The following is a 20,741-nucleotide window of genomic DNA, read 5'->3' as shown; positions in this document are numbered from 1 at the left end:
CGAGTGTGACTGACAAACACGACTTGGCAAAAGATTTTCATGTCAAACCATTGTCTCGAAAAGTGCTCAAGCTTTGAGCGCGAAATCAAATAACAAAGCTCACATTGCATTCTGCATACAGTGCTTGTGTTAAAAATTTGGTGTGTGCGCACTTCTTAACGTATACGCATAATCCAATGCAATGTAGACGGTTTCTAGACCGTCATAAACGCAAGCGTGCATAGGCCGCGTCGTCTGCTGTTATTATGGGATCGGTGCGGCATCTGGCGGCGAGCGCCAAAACTATAAGGGACGGATGGCGCGTATGTATTTAGCGCTAATGCGCGGGCACAAAAAAATATAGGAGGCTATGGACGGAGCGTCACACGCGGAACAGCACGAGCGACATCTGCAGTCGCAAATACGCCACATCTGAGCATGCGCGGCGCCAATGATGTGCCTGCCCTGCAGTTTCCACCCTTTTTTATCTCTGCAGCCGCGATGGCTGCTTTCGCCGTCGAGGCGCTGTCAACATTACAAAATCGAAATAAAACAACAAAAAATATTCTCGTTTCGTGATGATATCACAGCGACAACGGTTTTACTTCGTCTTCCTTTCTTAGTTTTTTGTTGTTTTTTTTTTGCGAAATGGCTCAGAGCGCTTTCGACGGCCAAAGCGGTTGTTGCATCCACGGCGATAAACAGGGATCAGTAATCAAGGCAGGCCCATAACTGGCGCCACGCATGCTCAGATGTGGCGTATTTGCGACTGCAGATGTCGCTCGTGCTGTTTCTCGCACGACGCTTCGTCGTTATAGACAGCCGAGTTGAGCACTGTACATATCCGCGTGAAAGCGCGGGATCAAAGGTGCACATTTGACGCACGACAAAGCCCATGTGACAAACTCTAAGGCAGTGGAAACGTTACACGTACAGGCCTTGCACCCACATATATTTATGAATGCACACAGAACCATTAGCATACAGCACAGCTGCGTTATTTCTATACTAACGCTAGGGTTATCTGGGTTCACGTGCATTCCATACTAGCCTAGCTCCAACTACTTGCGCTGGTATATATGATTGTCTGCCAAAACGATAAAAATAGCGAAGAGCAAGGTAGCCCGCGCGCATTAGCCTATCGTACGCAGTTAACTTGGCTGTTTTCAAATTACTTGCGCATCTCCTTCCGGCACGCAGTGAAATAAAATTTCAGTTGGTCGCCACTATCTCTCTTTCTCCCCCTTTCTAAGGGACGCTCATCTATTGCATATGACGTATGGCTGGTTTTAAACGTTGTGCGTGAGACGTATAACTTGAGAGGGTAAATATATGACGAACTAGCTGGGCAGATGCGATTAACAAATTTGCAGGTATGACGGGGCAGCAGAGATCACAGAATAGAGTTCATTGGAGGAACGTGGGAAAGGCCTTCACCCTGCAGTGGGTGTAGTCAGGCTGTTGTTAATAACGACGTCTCTACTGAGATTCCACTGCTGCTAATAAGCGGGTCTCTACTGCGACAAATCACCTGAGAGCGCGTTTGTTCCGTGCAATGCGGCAACAATGATCAAGCTCGAACGAGAGGTCAGGGAGTGGCGGTAGGCACCGAATATATAGTTAATTTTGCAATGACCCCGGCCACGCACAAAGAATTCGTTCGTGTTTTGCATCTTTCATCTTTTTGCAAGAACCATGCTTCCTCCCCAGGTGCTACTATGCACACCGGCGCATTCCCTCAACCCCGACAAGGCGCGAGTCGACGCCGATCGCGTCCATGAGCACCGCTGCTGCTTCGCATTCCATCAGGGTTTTCTTTGGGAAGACAGTATTAATTTTTTCGAACACTCAAGTAAATTGTGCAATAACCTCATTATTGTAATAGAAGTTATATGGACACTATCGACAGGTTTTCGCTGTTGCCATAATGTCGCATATAAATTCCTAATTGATAACAGGACCCCATGCTTCGTATGTTTTATCCACGGATAAAAGCGCGCGAGCGGGGGCAACGAACACGGTTGAAGCAGAGATCGAACGATCTGGCTCATCTCCGCCACTGGAAGGGCACGTGCGATACCATCCGATACCCCCGTTCAGGAGGCCTGTAGTCGAAGCAGACAGGAAGCACTCCGCCCGTCTTAGAAGAGCATTAAAAAAAAACGAGGAAAAGAAGGGGGGGGGGGGGCAGGTGTCACTCGAGCAACAACTATGAGCTTTGCTTCTAAGGACATGGTCACGATCACTGGTGCGCTCGCTAGCTCGGCAGCCATCAGCGGGAAAACTCGCATACACATAAACTTGCTACACTCTTATCGCGAAGAGACTGTGCGGAAGGTGTTCTCTCCTTGAAGTAGCCGTATTCTTGTACACCAGCGTCTTGTTACTTATGTCAGATCAGATCCAAAAGTTAGCTGCCAGCTTCACTTCATATAACGTTACAGTTTTCTACTATCGCATTCATTACTTCACCCTTGCGGTGAAACTGTGACTTCAGTTATGAACAGCCAACCATGTTACTTTTTTAGCTGAACGCGCAAGCGTCAAGCACCGAGTCAATAAGCGCAAACGTTTGATGAGCATTCGTGTGCACCTGTCATTGCTAGGCTGTTCTGTTACGGAAAACGGACAACACACCCCTTCATTTGAGCTCCGTGATTGACATCCTTTATTTCTTTTCCGAACGCTGCCATCATGTTGCAAAGAAAGCAGTTTCCCCGGAATGACGAAGCAGTGAACGCGATAGCAACAAATTGTAACGCCGACAGCCAGCTTTTTTAGACCCGATATCGCGTAACTGTACAAAACGCTGGCGTTAGAGTATACCTCCGTGCTCGGGAGAGATGCTCTTCTCGCAATCTCTTCGCGTGAACAACGCAACACGCAGAAGGGTTCACTAGACATTCCCGCTGATGCCTGCCGAAAGCGCGCGCATAGCAACAGCGACCACGCCCTTGGGATCAAAGTTCTTGACTGCTCCTGGAGCAATCACAGCCTTCATGAAACCGAAACCAACCATTTCGACGAAACCAAAAAGACAATGTTTCAGCCACGTTTCCGGGCCCCGCGCTTGACCACTTTCGCATTTGGCGCTTAAATTCTGGTGATGCGGCGCAGTACGGCACTGATAGGCTAGTTTGGCGCAGCAGGAGTGGTTCGGCGCAAGAGGGCACAGGTAAGCAAGTTTGGCGCACAACGACGCAGCCGTTTCACCCCTGAATGTGAGATTCCTTGCCAGCATGAGCACATAAACACAAGAATGCTGCACATTACCTTGTTTTCTCGCCACAGATGGTGCGAAAATCAGCAGACGTGCGCTATTTCACCTGATGACGTATCCACATTTTAATAAAGAAAGCCTGTGTGGACCTTTTCAAGTAGTATAATCGAACTCTGGTGCCAGACACTAATGTAGACCTATGAATCAATTTGGACAATTCTTTCAGTGCTCTGTTTTGTTTTATTTCAAGGCCATAATGTGATGTGAATGCAAACTGTTTTTTGACAATAGGTACCCGGTAATGCCGTTTGTAAAAACCCGATGGTAGCGCCGAAACACACAGCCTAGCAAGTAGACACAGAAAAACTGGGCCAGCCACTGTGTAGCCTAGCAAGTAGACGCAGTAGCAAAACTGGGCTTGCCAGGGCACATTTTTCTTTTCAGGTGTGGACAGGGGGGGGTCACAGGTAATTATGGAAGCACCCAGGTATCCTTCTTTGAAAACGCGACAAAAAGAACACCGACACTCCAGCATGTCGATGTGTTCAGCGAAAGTTCAATTTTCTTGGTATCCCTAGCGGACGGTACTAACAATGCTGAGGTGGCCCAAGAGAGATCAGTCACGCCCTCTGGTCCAGAGTCGGGTGCCTATATGTTAGTCTTTTAAAAGAAAGATACCAAAGTCTAAGAAGTTTCCACTTTATGAATCTGCACCAAAGCTTCAGTGCTGCAACCTCAGTGGGACATTACTGATTTCGGACTTTTCTTTTGTATTTAGGCAAAGTTGGTGAAACAAAACTTCACGAAAGTACATTCCCATTGCAATGTACAGACTTTTGTAGACATAATCAAAATCTGTGAAATCATGGCAAGATGAAAAAACGAATTAGTAGGCGATGCTGCCACCGTTATTTCCCGGTTCAGCAAGAGACTTATCATGGCAGAAAGTGCTTTGCTATGACAAAAGGGTAATTACTTTACACAAATGTAATTGCTTTATGCAAGGGAAATTTACTCTTTTCTTTAGAGTTTGTCAGAGTGCCTTTCTCTGCACAAAATGTCGCTGACCAGAAACTTAACCTGCCTCCATTTTGCCGCATCATACTTTCTTATACCTCAAGAATAGAAAAGGAAAACAAATACATGACCACTTTTGGTTCAGCAACACGTATTCATAAAATCTTTAATCACCAGCATAACAGCAAGGATCCCCATAAACAGAGGCTCCATGCTTCATGTATAGTATCTCTTCCCGGAGTATTCGATAATATCTATAATTTGAAATTTCACCGTGAAAAAGAGTGCTACATGATACAAAGGACTACATACGCTGAAACACATCCAACATAAGAAGAACAAAAATGGTGACCAGATTTTGTGTCTGAGAACTATAACATCCACAAATCATGCAATGTCGAAGGTGAAGGTCTTTGTCTCCCACACAATCTTAGACGTTATGTTGATGGGCTCCTTCATAGTCTTCTCGATAAACTCGGCCTTGCCCGCACCGTTCACAAAGAGGACGGTTTGTGTCCTGAACAGATAAAGGGCAAAGTAAATGCTTGCAGACTCCACATTTGTCAGTGCTTTTCACATGTAGCCAATGGCATACTTGTGCAGTGTAAATGCACGGGTAATGGAGAAAGGGAAGAAGTAGATACTTACAGCGGCACTCAAGTCTCCTCAAACGCACTGAATACGGAAGAACCGCGAGTCTGGGTGTAGCCACGTTAATGATCGCGGCACGCCACAACAATTATGAGGGCATACTGTGATGTCATCACTCGGTCACGCGGCTTTTTTGCTATCGGGAGTGGTACAGACATCCAATAGATAGACGCTAGAATTTACGCTTCATGAGGCATATCTATTGCTTAACTACAATCAATATGTATGTAATTGCCAAATGTGGCTACAACAACTATCACCCTGCTGTCAAGGATATATAGCTAAGAGTAGTACTTATTAATTTAAATATTGAAAGATACCTTACAGGTTAAAGGGCATCAAAAGGGGTTACAGAGAAAATAAGAACTAAACTAATAAGAAGCATTTCACAATATGGGTTGATAACCACAAAATGCTGCGTTACAAAGTTAACAGTCACCATAACTGAAGAGTACACAAAACAGCGTATTACACCACGTAATGAAGAACCAATGCAACACTTTAAGACAAAAAAGCTTGAAAGCTAAAGATTAAAAAAAAATCTCATGACCCTATGTTAAGAAAAATGTATCTCAAGTTTGAGCAGGAACTTGTTGAGGTTACTACCAAAGGCAATATCATCGAGAAGATCATTCCACATGCGGATTGCCCGTGGCAGTGCTGATGTGTTACCAAAGATGCACGTGAAGCTGAGATTATTACGTAACCTGTGGTGTGTAGCATTCAAGGTGCAATGAAGATGTTTTGTTACTACAGACGTACTTATGAAATATACATAACAAAGACACATGATGGCGAACAGTCTATCTCCTTTCATGGCGGGGGAAACGGGACACCTGTGTCGTCGTGACGTCTCCGTGTATTGACCTCCTACATCACCGGCGCCTGCGATGCAATAGCCGTGTACTGAGGAAGGCAGGGTTATGTCTTTCTCAGCCCACAAAGCCATCCACCACAATCGGCAGCTTCATCCCTCGGCCCAAAAATCACGCAGCTGCCGAAAAAGCTCAGGACATCGTATGCCGAATAGCGTGCGCCGACTGCCCTGCTTCCTAAACTAAGACCTTTCACAAAAGAATGCAGCAGCACAAGAATTACCTCGATCAATTAAACAGTGACTGGAGTGCAGTAGTAGAACACTGCAAGCAGTTTAACCACATCCATCTCGACAACGTGGTGGTTCTGGAAGAATATAGAAACCCTTGCCGGCGACTCTTCCTCGAATCCTATTACGTTCTCCAGACAGCAGAAAACATTGACCGCTCTGCAGGGACATTGCCCTTCTTTTACTGCCAGGGCTTGCAACGAGTTGCAGCAAGCCTCTTACGAAAAGCAATCATATATAAGCACCGCACGTCTCTGTCCTTCACACCCTTCTCACCAGTCTGCCTTCAAAATGTTTAGTTTTTCCTTAAATAAAGTTTTTATTAGTTTTCCTATTTCTCCAAAAACAAACTTGTTTTTCAAATCACTAATACTGTATTCCAGAAGTGGTTTATCCTCTCAGAGCATCTAAATTGTAGCGAATGTGATAAAGCTTTCTTGTGCGGTGCAGATGTCACACAGGTTTCATGACACATTTTAGGCAAGTTTGTGAGAATTTAGGCAGTTTGTGAGAAGTGAATATCACGCCACGTCAGCGGCCACGTTGCAAGGATAAGCACAGCGTTTTGACAATCATGGGGCAACAAAGGAGTGGTACTACCTTGTGCCGTAATTGTAGTTGGGCAAGATGTACTTCATCTGGTTCATCAGCCTCAAGGTTGCTTCAGGCTCTTGTGACTGTTTTCTCATGGCGTCATCCACCGGGTAGCTAGAAAATGAAACAGACCAGTGAAACCCTTCGAGAGAAGAAGAAACCTCAACGTGTGAACTTAAAACCTCAACACACTAACTCGAAAGAGAAGTTTCTAAAAGACTTTGCCATGCAAATAAAAAAATTTCTTGCTTCCTAGCCCCAGTGTACTTCAGAATCCCATGGTAAATCTTGTTCGGTCATTCCTGTGTACGTCTTGTAGTTCTAAATCCTGCACTTGAAGGGGTCTTCCAACACTTCTTTTGAAGTGCCTATATCGGTCCTGAATGTGTCAACATGTAGTGGCGCTAACGGTAACTGTACTGTGTACAGAAATGAGAATGCACGGCACAGGCCTGTCATTAAATAAGTGTAACATGAGATGTAATTTTGTCATCAAGATAGGAATTATTATTGTGTTTTCTTTTATCTCTATTGTGTTTTATCGCTGAACGTGGAATAGGCTAAACATCTCTAACTTTTGCAGATTGAAAACTCAAAGAAAAACATAGCACTTAATTTTTTTTTTTCAATTTCTTGATCAATTTTGAGGAAACTTGGTGAGTTTATGTATATCTGTGTAACATTTTTTTTATCTACAACTATTCCTTTTTGTATGAGGTGTACTTTTTAAAATATAAAATATTCGATGTGTTTTTTGGGGAGTAAGATATTCTTTCTAAACAAATAAAGTGAAAATATAAATTATTATAACACAATTATTTGTAGCCATAACTGATTGCAGTGTAACAAAAATGAATGTTCAAAACTTATTTGAAGAAAAGTTGTGGTAACTTGACCATTTGCACATGAATTTTCAGCTTGAAGTTGATTCACTCACAAATGTTCAATGAACCACAACTTTTGTTCAAATAGATTTGGGACATCCAATTTTGTATAACTTCTGGTATATATTTGTGTGGGCACACACACACCATTTACAAAATATCAACGGCTAATACAGCCAAGAATACACTCAAAACCAAGTTTAAAGTGCCTTTCGCACAAATTGCCCTTTCTTGAAATGCCACCTCACAACATCAACATGAGTTTGTGTTCCCTGTCATGATTCCTGAGAGTGCTCTCTCCTAGCATACCTTTTCAACAGAAAGAGGGACACGACCTTTGTGGATTTGCACGGAAATACGCAGGCTGACGTCCATGCCTCAGCAGTGCAGAGGGTTCGCACACGGTATTTACCAGTAAATTCAAGGAGTGTTCAAGGATTTAAAAGATGCAAAAAGGAAAAATTCAAGAAGCATTAACTTAATGTTTTTTCACACACAACTTAAGAAAGGAGCTCCGCTTTTGCACTATCTTTTCGAGAGCAGCTATCTCCACCTTTTTTCTCCTTCAGCTGTTCGATGAAACATGTTGACCTTTGACATGTCATTTTAGCATTAAAGAGTTTTATGCTGTCCACCGCGACTCCACTGACGTACTTCCATCACGGAAGTGATGCTTCGAAAAATATATACTCAGAGGTTGCACAGAAACAACTAAAAGTTATGTTTACAATAAAAGCGCTCAAGGACCCATCTCACTCGGCACTTTCTGAAACCAGAACCACGACTGGGTTGTATAAAACTGTCTCTTAATAATCAACTGTCCTGTGCTCAAGCAAACGAGCTTTCCAGCAGTGATAAGTGGGTCATTAGCCACTCATTGGAACAGAAAAGACAGCACGTAAATTATTGTGTCGGCACTCCTTGAAAAAATGTCTGCTGTGTTCACAGCTGAATAGCATAAATGACTGTGGAATTGAGCACCCACCTAGAAGCACAGCCGCTCGATGCTCTGACTATTAATAAGCATGCATACTGCCAGCCCTTGGAAAAACAAAATGAAAAAACAAGGCTCACGACGTTGATTCATCCAGAAAATCATATATCTTCTTGAGAAGCTGATCTTTCTGCGAGAACCGGTTGTTCTGCCTGACGAGGTCCTCAAATTTTTGTTTGCCATACTTGACTTTGGCCCAGAACTGTGGAGGTACACTGTTGCCAAATGCATGAAAACCTGTAGAAAAAAGAAAAAAAGAAAATCCGGTAAAAGCTTCCAGAAAAAAAAACTAAAAGAGAATTGACACAATTTTGAGACACCCCAAAAGGAGCATTCTATTGTTTCCATGCACTCCACACACCAGAGCCAGACAACATGCAAACAATGTATCACTTTGATTTTAAAGTTCTAACCGCCCAGTGTCTGCCTGCCAGCCCCACTGCAATGCACATTATCATAACAAGTCAACACACTTCACAGGATTTGTGAAATTTGCCTCTTGCATACGGTACCCAAATACCAGAAATGACTGTTAAACTATCTGGACAACGATTCAGCCATCATTGTTTATGTGAAACATCTGCTACTAACAGCAGTCTGATGGCTTTAGCTATATGCGGCGACAACTTTTCTTGGCACTGAAGGAAAAACTACAAAGGCAGAGCTTCTGCACATGTAGCAGTACGCGAAGTAGTCTGATTTGGCGCACGTCTCATAACGCTGTGAAAAGTGGCGGGGGGAGCACAATTGGCGTTTCATGTAGACAGAAACGCGAAGTCACAACCAATAAATTGAAAGAAATATGAATATCTGACCGGTGTCAGCTGCGTCTTGTCTCAAATAGCTCCATGTAGAAAATAAAAGAGGATCTTTTATGTACCGCGTTCCAACTACGGGCGATATTGTGAAACTTCGTGGAACTTTGTGGAACTGCATTCACTAGCGGTAGGACGCACGCGATTTGGCTCTGTAGTTTTCACTTCAATGCCAAGAAAAGTTGTTGCTGAGTATAGTATGTCGGGAGCTGCAGTCCTCCTGTGATGTCAGACTTGTGTAGACGCGTCCCTGCGAAGCCTTCCCCTTTTAGTGAAACTAAAATTTTCAGTTTAAGGTAGTGGTATCGAAAACATATTCAATGCATTCCAAAGCACTAGGACACTCTTTTTGGGGTTCTAATCATCAGAGTTTTTCTTAAGAGCAACAACCCGAAAATATCTAAAATTCATGTCAGAAATCTTTTAAATATTAGTATTGTTTTCTGCATCAGTACTGATTTGTTATGTCATATGCCCCTTTCTAAAATTACACTTTAATGAATCCCAACAGCCTATGACGAGGAATTCAGAAGCGTGAAGTAGAATTCCATTTTTGGCATTCGAGCACCATGTCCTTTTGTGGTTATGATGGATGGTGCACTAGCGCATGCCGTTTGTTGTATGTGGTCTTCTATGTTCTATACTAAGCTTACACTCTACAGTTTATCACAATGAACCAACTAGCCTAGCAATAAATTCTCTTAATGTAGAACCCATCTTTGATTTTTAAGCCATCAGCTAGTAAAGACAGCAGGCGCCATAGAGCTTCCGAAAAATTAACTAGAGGAGACTCTGCTGCTGCGATCATTTTGCAATATTGAGAATTATGGGTAGTACACGGATTTGCCTAGTCTTCGTACACTAGAGTGGCAAATCGCACTGGTGGCTTCGTTTATTGCTGTGTTTCGACTTTCTTTCGTACGAAAGAACGAAGCATTTCAAACTTCGTGATCAGATTCGAAATGGTACACCCAAAATATTTCGGTGGTAAAGCTCAACTGCTGAACATTTGCTGATTTTTGTTTCATGAGGAAACAGCTTCAAGTCACATGAACCGAAACGGAGCGAGAAGTACAAAGATTAGACAAGTTCGTGTGATACCCATCATTCCAATGCTCGCTGAAGCGCCGTGCTTTGCAGCTTCCCTAGACAATAGCAAATTTGCATATGTCTCACCAGGCTCTGTTTGCACCGGTCCGCCCTCTTGGAGGTTGCTGTAGTAACTCATGGAGATATTCTTCTTAAGAGGCCTGAAACCAACCACGGGGTCAAAGAAACAAGGTTACAGATGAGCCGCTTAGTGAGAGACACTGATATAACAGACAATTGGCTACAAGAATACCAGTGGGCCCACATCAAAATAGGGGTAATGGTAATAGGAAAACTTGAACATGGTACCCTGCTTATAAGACGGAACCTCATAAAGAGACAATATCTGCTCCTCAGTGTATGTCTCTTATAAAGGGGTCATACTGTAGTTGTAACATTCAGTTCTAATTCATTATCTTCCACTCACCATAAAAAGGAAGGCTGCAAGACCATTGCAGCATTTTGAGAAAGAGCTAAAAATGTACTTATACTGCACAGACTAACCACAAGACTTAGTGTTTTCTAGATTTAATCTTTGCTTTACTGTTTGGTGCCCTTTTAATCAAGGAAAATATACTGCTGTTTCACTTTTTTTTTTCTTGCTACCATGAGATATGCCTAGATCATTCCATTGTATGTACATAATCACTTGCGTACTTCATTCTGCTATTATTCTGTTTTTCGCTTGAATACTACCTTGTGCTACTGTCACTTCAAGTTATTACTAATACAACAGTTTCTGCACACAAGGTCCGATATCGTCTGAATATGGGACCTCCTTCTGTATTCTAAATATTAATAACATTACACCACTTTCAATATTAAAATTTTGATTATGAAATTCTGGTTTGTCCAAATTGGGGAAGGGGAAGGGGGCGTGCACATTATACAGAGCCAATGTGGCGCCAAAGCAAAAAGCATTGGTGAACTTGCTTGGCCTCGATGGCGACAAAAAGAAATCCATTGAATTCGTCCTTCTCCTTCATCAGTTTTGTCAGGTACGCATTGCCGTCCATTGAGGACTTTATAAAGTCCACAACCAGAAACCCTGTAAAAAAAAAAAACATGGAGCAATAAACCAAATTGATACAAGTGATGATAGTGCTCGGCAACACACTGAACACTTATGCATCCCAGAGAGATGAAAGATGATGAAAAGATGGCAGCTTGAACTGATGAATGATCGTGAGCCAATGTTTCAAAACGTGGGCTTATCTTCGTCAAGGAAACAATTGATTTCCTCAGCAGCATGCTTATGCTTGCTTCGCTCATTATCTCCCAGCCTCAATAGTAGAGGAGGGGAAGGAAAGCATAGCAATAATCATTGCGGGGGTTTTGTGTGCCAAAACTACAAAATGTTTATGAGGGACAGTGCACTAGAGAAGTGTGGAGATTTCGAAGACAACGTGCACCTAAACCTAAGCCAACAGGTTTTAACTCGAAAGCATTAAACAGCTCGTTTCGCAGAAATTACAGTGTCAGCATCGCTGGTAGCGAGCAAAAAAATCATTATCTCGTGTGTGAGCAAGAAATCGAAAAAGATACAAATGTAAAGAGGTTTACTGGGCGAAACAAATGGGCAGGTGGGAGATTCTAGATAGCGACAGGACGAGGAAGATGGAGGAGCTCGAGCGCCGATCTCGTGGTGCCTTACTCTGCGATGATGCTTGCTGTTCCCTTTTGTTGTCATCATTCCTTCATTATAACTGCCCCCGTCGAGAAAGATCAAGCCATCCTGGCGATCTAACAGGTGGGAACGAGCGGGTCGAAGTACGGCTTCAAGCGGTCCACGTAAACAATATCGTATCCATGCCGACGATGGCCACCGGGAGGCATAAGCGGTTCAATGGCGTAATTGACGGGCGATGTGCGCTGTACCACGCGGTATGGACAATGGTAATTTGAAAGTAGCTTGGTAGACAAACCAGGTGCACAGGGTGGTACATACAGCCATACAAGGGTTCCAGGGGCGAACTTTGCGGCAGGAGGGTGGTCGTCATCGCAGGCCTTTTTCTGGCGTTGCTGGTCAGCCGTAGTAAACTGCTTCGCTAGTTGGCGGCATTCTTCGGCGTGACGGGCGGCTTCAGACACGGTCGTGCACTCAGATACATCTGGTGCATATGGCAGCAAAGTGTCAATTGTGTGCGATGGTTGAAGTCTGTATAGAAGATAGAATGGAGAAAAGCCGGTGGTGACTTGGATAGCAGTGTTGTACGCATAGGTCGCAAACGGAAGAACCAGGTCCCAGTTCGTTTGGTCAGATGCCACATACGTCGCGAGCATGTCACCCAGGGTCCGATTAAACCGCTCAGTCAGGCCATTCGTCTGAGGGTGGTAAGCAGTACTCATCCGGTGTACAATATGGCACTGATGGAGAAGTGCTTGGATTACGTCGGATAGAAATATGCGGCCCCGGTCACTGAGGAGCTCGCGAGGAGGGCCGTGACGCAACACAAACCGATGGAGGATGAAAGATGCGACATCCTGAACGGTCGCCGTAAGAAGAGCAGCGGTCTCGGTAAACCGTGTCAGGTGAACTACAGCAACGATAGCCCACCGGTTACCTGCTGTGGTCAATGGCAGTAGTCCATAAAGGTCAATTCCGACGAGATCGAATGGGCGGTCAGGGCACGCAAGCGGCTGTAGTGGAGCTGCTCCTGCATTCGGTGGCTTTTTTCGTCGCTGACACTCGTGGCAGCCGCGAATAAACTGTCAAACAAAAGTAAACATCCCACGCCAGTAGTACCACTTCCTTAAACGTTCGTAGGTCTTGAAGACACCGGCGTGAGCGCATTGCGGGTCGAAGTGAAATGATGCACAGATTGTAGAGCGCAGCTTTCGGGGAAGAACGAGCAGCCACTTCCTGCCGTCTGGTGAGTAATTGCGCCGGTACAAGAGGCCACCTCGAATGGTGAAGTGCGAAGCCTGGCGTCGCATTGCTCGAGTGATGGGAAGTGTCGGTACCCCAGATAAGACGTCCAGAAGCGAAGTTATTCATGAATTGTCGCGCTGTGCAGAGGTCATTGCCTCGATGTCAAGAGCGGACAGCGCGTGTTCCATAGAAGATATAGAGGCAGCCTCAGTCGACAGTGGTGATCGCGAGAGCGCATCAGCATCGGCATGTTGGCGGCCGGAACGGTACACGACGCGGATGTCATACTCTTGAAGTCGCAGAGCCCAACAAGCAAGGCGACCTGATGGATCCTTCAGCGACGACAACCAACATGAGGCATGATGGTCTGTAACTACAGCAAAGGTGCGGCCATATAAGTATGGGCAAAATTTCACAATTGCCCAAAGTATGGCTAAGCACTCTTTTTCGGTAACACTGTAGTTTACCTCAGCCTTGTTGAGCGTTCTGCTGGCGTAGGCGACGACATACTCAGGGGATCCAGGCTTGCGTTGAGCGAGAACTGCACCGAGACCAACACCACTGGCGTCTGTATGGATTTCAGTTGCAGCCGTGGGATCATAGTGGCGCAATATAGGCGGTGATGTCAGGAGACGGCGAAGAGTGGTAAATGCGTGATCACATTCGGAAGAGCATGATGAGATGTCGTTGGCACTGCTTAAAAGTTGGGTCAAAGGGGCAATTACAGAGGCAAAGTTGCGCACAAACTGACGAAAGTAGGAGCACAATCCTACGAAGCTGCGTAACTGTTTTACAGTCTTTGGTTTGGGGAATTCAGCAACAGCGCGTAGTTTAGCCGGGTCAGGAAGAACACCATCCTTTGGTACGACGTGACCGAGAATGGTGAGCGTCTGAGCAGCGAAGTGGCATTTCTTGAGGTTCAGTTGGAGCTGCGCATTCTTCAGACACGTGAGCACATGTTTCAGGCGCACAAGATGTGTTGCGAAATCGGGTGCAAAGATGACGATATCGTCGAGGTAGCAGAGGCATATGTTCCATTTCAAAACCCGCAGAACCGAGTCCATCATGCGCTCGAATGTGGCCGGCGCATTGCCGAGACCGAAGGGCATGACATTGAACTTATATAGCCCGTCCGGTGTCACGAAGGCTGTTTTTGGACGATCACCATCTGCTAAGGGCACCTGCCAATACCCCAAACGCAAATCTAACGACGAAAAAAACTCGGCACCTTGTAAGCAATCAAGGGCGTTATCAATCCTGGGCAAAGGGTATACGTCTTTGCGAGTGATCTTATTTAAGCGCCTGTAATCAACACAGAAGCGAATTGTACCATCCTTTTTCTTAACAAGAACGACAGGTGATGCCCATGGACTTTGGGAAGGTCGGATAACGTTGCGCTTGAGCATATCGTCAACGTGTTCGGTGATAACCTGACGTTCCGTGGTGGAAACACGGTATGGTCGATGTCGTACTGGCACATTGGAACCTGTGTCGATGCAGTGGAAAAAACTGGGAGTTCGGCCAGGGGTAGGTTGAGCAACGTCAAAGGATTCACGAAACTGGTAGTGCAGCTGAAGGAGCTCAGAGCGTTCAGATGGCGATAGTCCGTCGGCAATCGATGAATCGAAAAGCTCGGAAGGTGGTATATTGGAAGAGTTAAAAGCACTGATGGCGCCGTAGTCACCGGAACAATCTGGTGGCATGGTAAAAATTTGTTCTTTATCAATGACATCCACGTGTCCAAGAGATTCACCTTGAAACAGTTCGACGGGATATGGAAGGGGATTGATGAGGCAAAGAGCACTGTTTCCTTCAGAAATAGAGAGGGTTGAATAAGGCAGAAGAAGTGATCTTCGTCTAAGGAAGAGGCTTGATGGTTCAAAGAATGCAGCTTCGTTCCTAATGCCGTCACAGAACACGGGGAGCAACACAGCTGCTGTCGGAGGAATTTCAGTGCCTTCTTTGACGACGAGTTTGTGTACGGCGGGCTGAATGCGGCTGGTTGGTTGGTCGTAAAATGGGAAAAGTTCAAGCTCCGATCTTGCACAATCAATAACGGCATGGTTAGGCAATAAAAAATCCCATTCAAGTATGATGTCGTGTGAGCATGACAAAAGCACAATAAACTCAACAGTGTAGTGGTCCTTTGCGATCATCAGTCGGACAGTACAGGCGGCTACAGGCTGAACCGGGTCCCCATTCGCTGTTTGCAAGGACATCATATTAAGACGCGTCGTCACTTTTCGGAGCTTTCGGCAAAGTTTAGCGTCCATCACGGAAACGGCAGCACCAGTATCCACTAGAGCATATGCTCGAGTACCTTCTACAAAAACTTTGACAATATTCGACAGCAATGTCCGAGGACTTGAACATTTCGACAGCGCAGTTCTTGCCTCCTGAACTGCGGTGGTTAGTTTCCCTCGTGTTCAGGAGCTGGCCGACGACGCATGGGTGACACGGAGCGACGACAAGGTGAAGGTGAGCGACCAGACATAGTACGCGGACATTTTCGTGAAGACGAGCTTGACTGAGGGTCAGAATTTTCCAGACGGGATGGAGGAAGGTCCATGAAGCTGTTTTGTGTCCGGGCGTCTGTGTATCCCGGCACGCGATGACGGCAGTAATGGGCGATATGGCCAGGGCCGCCGCACGCAAAACAGATGGGCCGGTTATCGCGCGTTCTCCAAGTATTGGCGACGAGGGGAGCAGTCCATGCGGCAGACGGGTGAGTTGAGGCTGTTGTGGCAATGGGAGGAACCCAGGCAGTGGACGGCTGAGTCGGGCCTGAGGTATACGGCAGTTCCTAGAACGGCACGGGGTGGTGTCGCTGCTGCCGCTTTAGTGTCTCCGCATAAGTAAGAAGTGCGGTGACGGAGGGCTGCTGCAAGGGCACCGGCATAGCCTCGGAAATCTGCTCCTGGGCCACATGTCGGAGCATGGGAGCCAATGGTGGTGGGTGTCGCACTGGCTGTTGGTGCGAAAGCTCCTGGCATTGAGCGAAAGGCAGCAGAGAAAGCTGACAAGCCACTTCCTCTCGCACGAAGTCTTTCATTTGTGCGAGAAGGTTTGTCTGGTCAGTCATAACGTCCAGTGCGGTCACTGGTTGGATTGTCTGGAATGAGCGTCGCGTCTGAGCTCGTTGCCTCCGCAATTCATCATAGCTTTGGCACAAAGCCACTACTTCTGCCACAGTGCTAGGAGACTTCGCGAGAAGCATCTGGAAAACATCATCGTCGACGCCCTTCATAATGTGCTGTATCTTCGCACTCTTGCTCATGGAAGCATCGACGCGCCGGCAGAGATCGATCACATTTTCTATATATGATGTGAAAGTTTCACCTGGCTCCTGTGCCCGTGTGCGCAGACGTTGTTCGACGCGTAGCTTCCGTAAGGCAGGACGACCAAAAACGGCAAATATTGCCTCCTTGAAGGCGGACCAATTCGCGAACTCGGTTTCGTGGTTCGTATACCACAGCTTGGCCATGTCGGTGAGATAAAAATTGACAGTGCCTAACTTAGCAGCGTCATCCCACCTGTTGGATCCACTGACTTTCTCGTATGACGACAGCCAGTCCTCGACGTCCTGGTTTTCGGTGCTGGCAAAGATCGGGGGGTCTCGCTGATGAACTGGGTCGGGGCAAGTAGCGGCAGCGAGAGGTATTGTTTGTTGGGCAGCGTCAACTTGCATGGTCGAGGGCAGGGTGCAGGATCGGAGTTCCAGGTTGTAGGCGATGTGGTTACCCAGCACGATCCACCAAATGTAAAGAGGTTTATTGGGCGAACCAAACGGGCAGGTGAGAGATTCGAGATAGCGACAGGAGGAGGAAGATGGAGGAGCTCCAGCGCCGATCTCGTGGTGCCTTACTCTGCGATGATGCTTGCTGTTCCCTTTTGTTGTCATCAATCCTTCATTATAAAAATAAAATAAATAATAAAAACTGGATACGAGTGAGGATCAAACCTAGGTCATATGAGTGGCAAGCAGGTATTCTACCACAGAGCCAAACGTCTACAGTGAAAATAACTTCCTCTGCTTGGAAATGCAGTGAAAGTAATTTGCATGCTTTACAAGCACATGCGTCCCGTATGCATGCTTCGGAATGCAAGATGTAATAAAAGTACCAACGTGTGGGATAAGCGGACATTGTGATCGGTAGTCAGAACATGCGATTATCGTGACGTCATGGTTTAAAGCGGGCGACCCCTTACAAAAGGCACACTTCTTACTGTACCTTTTTCCCTTAATGCCACGTAGTGAGAGCAAAGCAAGTTTGAAAAGATTTAACGCACACCATTGCCCGTGGTTTAAAGCATGCTATTCATTACAAAGAATGCAGCCATTTGCGAAAGCTTCACTTGCACATGGTCATTGCGCTCTAGGGACAGGATATTGCTATCGCATTCACCTCTTGACGGCGAAGCTAAAGGGTTCCCCCAATTCTTTTGCAGCATTTCCACTCGATCAAAATGCAGCTGCCGCAGCCAGGATTCACTCCCCCAAGTCAGCAGTTAGGCATCATAACCACTAAACCACCCTGGCAAATGGTAAGAGAGAGCACTAAAGAGGAAATAAAATAAAGAGTAGGAACAAACTCCCGAGATAGGTTGGTATGCCAAATAGGGTTCGCTGTTGCAGAGGAACCCCCGTTTCACGTTCACTTTTCAATGATTTTTTAGGAACACTTACATCACAAAGCCTATACAGGCTCTTCCAGTGACTACTCTGTTTACCACAACTCCTCGTCTTCTTATTTCATTACACCAGTGGCATTGCACCTGTGGACATCACAATGAAAGTTTGTGACAGTTCAGCCCTTATGCCAATAATAGTGAAAATAGATGTGCTGTCTGGCACAATTTTTAAAGATGGCTTAGCATATTCCTAGTGAGTGAAGCCACAAGAGTATGACGCTTCAAGCTTCCATGTTTGGCCAGGCGATTGTCACTATAATGGTTCAACAGGACAGTAAGACTTGATGATGAAACACTTTACTACAAAAAATGTTAAGCAGGAACAAAACCAAACCTTAAGAAGCAATCAAAATCAATTGCCAGGCAGTGCAAGATATGAGATGTACAAGAAAAGAAAATTCCTGATAAAACATCAAAACATGGGGATGCATTAGTATATTTCCTCCACCAAATAATAAAAAGTATTCACAACTCTTGTCATTTTGTGGTCGTGAGCATTTGCAGACATTGTAAACAGTCAGGTCAGGCACATTTCACACATGTTTTAAACACCTTGTTAAGAGCAATGTGGTCATTCCCAAAGCTTTTGCACAGTCTACAGTCACCATCATAGGTGTGCGCAGTCGCCAGCATGTTCTATTTTCATATACTCAAGCGACTATCAGCTCACTGCCACTTATCATTAGTATCAGCTTCTCTTTTTATTTCACTCCACTGTAGCACAAAAACGTTGCCAGAACAGTTTTTAAAGTCTCGATCTTGAATCAGCTGAATGCAATCTATGCTGGCAAGCTTACAAACGTGGTCGCTTTGAACTAACGTTCTGCCACTCAAAACTGAATTCTCATTCCTTGGCTATCCTGCTAATGTAACAAACTGGTGGTTATCAAGGGTGGCTTGTTGGCCTTGTCAGGGTAGCATGTCGAGCAGTCACCCCTCAAGAAGGGACCGAATCGGTCCCAGAACATCTGGTCCGTTTACAGTACAGGTTTTATCTTATCTTTGGACTATAAACTTGGCTGGAGAGTTTATGTTATTAGTGTGAAAGTTTACTCAGCCACATAGATATCTGTCCAAAATGTTCCCCTTTAAATCGATGTTCATAACGTAAGAGCAGCACTGAATCGATGGGGACGGGACGGAAAAAACACGCACAAGCACTACAAAATAAATAAACGAAGTATGTTCTTTCCATCACGCCCTCATCAATTCAATGCCGCACTTATCTTTAAGGCGGTTTATCTGCTCTGCAATCCCTGTAGCCTGCCCAGATCCAGCTTATTTTTTCACAATCTAAAGTACGACAGCATGAAACAGTGTCTCGCCATTGTTGTCATCACTATCTCCCACAACTCCTCCTCTGCTCGACTGCTAATGAAAACTGTACTGAACTGTGGCACTAAAGATGGTGAACATTCCGATACAAAAAAAAATGCAACAATATTTCAGTTTTTCAGTCCTCACAGAGCTGGCACAAAAAGAACACTGTAAGTAGGACTGTTTCTCTAGCATGAGATTTGAGCTCACATAGTCGATGACTGTAGGTTGAGAGAACTTTTTGTCCACTTTCTATTTCTTTATCCAAGCTTTAAGATTTTGAAGCTCGTTCTAGCATTATACATCATAAGATTTATAAATTACCTGTGCCCTGTGTTTTTCTCAAGTCTCTGTTCTTTAAAGGGCGCTCACCAGGCCCCATAACAAATTTTAGTTAGACCGTAAAATTTGTTGTGCGTCCGAAGAGAAGCATTATGCCAGAAAAATTTTTTCAATCGGTTCGTCACGAGCTACGAAAACTGTTCTTTTTTTTTAGGCGGCGCGTAACGACAATGAGAAAAGGCGAGCTCGAAACTCTTGCCGCTCCTCCTCATAGCCTTCGCAAGTCAAATCTCTTCTTTACCCTCTCCGGTATCCAACACAGAGGTCACGTGCGCATGACATGCCAAAAGAAGCACAGCCCCCGAGCACCTGAGCGCAATGTTTTGTTGACCAGCGTTATTTTGTGGTCAATCTATTTCCTGTTCCTGCGAGATGGTTTGGAAACGCTGGGTTAGGCATGGTAGAATAGATTAGCATAATGAGTGCTCGAACACGCAGGACCATTAATATCTTTTTCAGGACAGGCGTCTGCTTGATGCCCTAATCACGAGGACAAAAACGCATGCGAAATGCAGGCAGCCCCGCCGTGGTGTTCTAGTGGCTAAGGTACTCGGCTGCTGACCCGCAGGTCGCGGGATCGAATCCCCGCTGCGGCGGCTGCATTTCCGATGGAAACGGAAATGTTGTAGGCCTGTGTGCTTAGATTTGGGCGCACGTTAAAAAACACCAGGTGGTCAAAATTTTCGGAGCCTTCCACTACGGCATCTCTCATAATCATGTGGTGGTTTCAGGATGTTAAATCTCACATATCAATCGAAACGCAGGCACATTAGCCCCGCATCTTGTTGCGATTCATGGGGGGAAAATAGAAAAGATGCACACATTCCCTTATTAGATCTCGTTATTTATCTCAAGTTTTATTCATCTATTCAAGCAACAAATTACATAAACAACGGATGTCTTGGTATATAATTTTTGCCATGTCACGTGCCACTGTTGGCAACGTCACAGCACTACAATGTAGGTAAGGCGATTCACAAGTTTACATCATGCCCTCATTCTATTGGTGCGAGCCCGCGAAAGGAAGGGAGAGCAGCGTTTATCTTCAAATTTGACTCATTTCTGCGGCACGTAGCGTTGCAAATTTCGGTAGATGTGATCGTGAATGCCCCATATATCCATTGCAAATCTCAGCTCAATAATGTCAAACCTGGTGAGTGGCTCTTTAAA

The 20,741-nt window shown here is 45.3% G+C and overlaps 1 protein-coding gene across 1 annotated transcript in view; it reads right to left on the bottom strand.

Moving 5' to 3' along the window:
* Window positions 1-4,350: 4,350 nt before the first annotated feature.
* The window catches only part of LOC119172440 (transport and Golgi organization 2 homolog), a 22,542-nt gene continuing 6,151 nt past the window's right edge, over window positions 4,351-20,741 (bottom strand). Inside the window, exons 4-8 of the mRNA XM_037423552.2 lie at window positions 11,282-11,396; window positions 10,436-10,509; window positions 8,525-8,681; window positions 6,573-6,680; window positions 4,351-4,733 (exon numbers count right to left, since the gene is read on the bottom strand). Coding sequence (XP_037279449.2) covers window positions 4,604-4,733; window positions 6,573-6,680; window positions 8,525-8,681; window positions 10,436-10,509; window positions 11,282-11,396 — 584 coding nt within the window. The 3' untranslated portion in view covers window positions 4,351-4,603. The remainder of the gene's footprint in view (window positions 4,734-6,572; window positions 6,681-8,524; window positions 8,682-10,435; window positions 10,510-11,281; window positions 11,397-20,741) is intronic.

This window comes from Rhipicephalus microplus, chromosome 3 (assembly GCF_043290135.1).
Source record: "Rhipicephalus microplus isolate Deutch F79 chromosome 3, USDA_Rmic, whole genome shotgun sequence".
In the NCBI taxonomy this organism is placed as follows: domain Eukaryota; kingdom Metazoa; phylum Arthropoda; class Arachnida; order Ixodida; family Ixodidae; genus Rhipicephalus; species Rhipicephalus microplus.
Note: the sequence above shows the minus strand (reverse complement) of the source record. Positions and strands in the feature narration are given on the sequence as shown.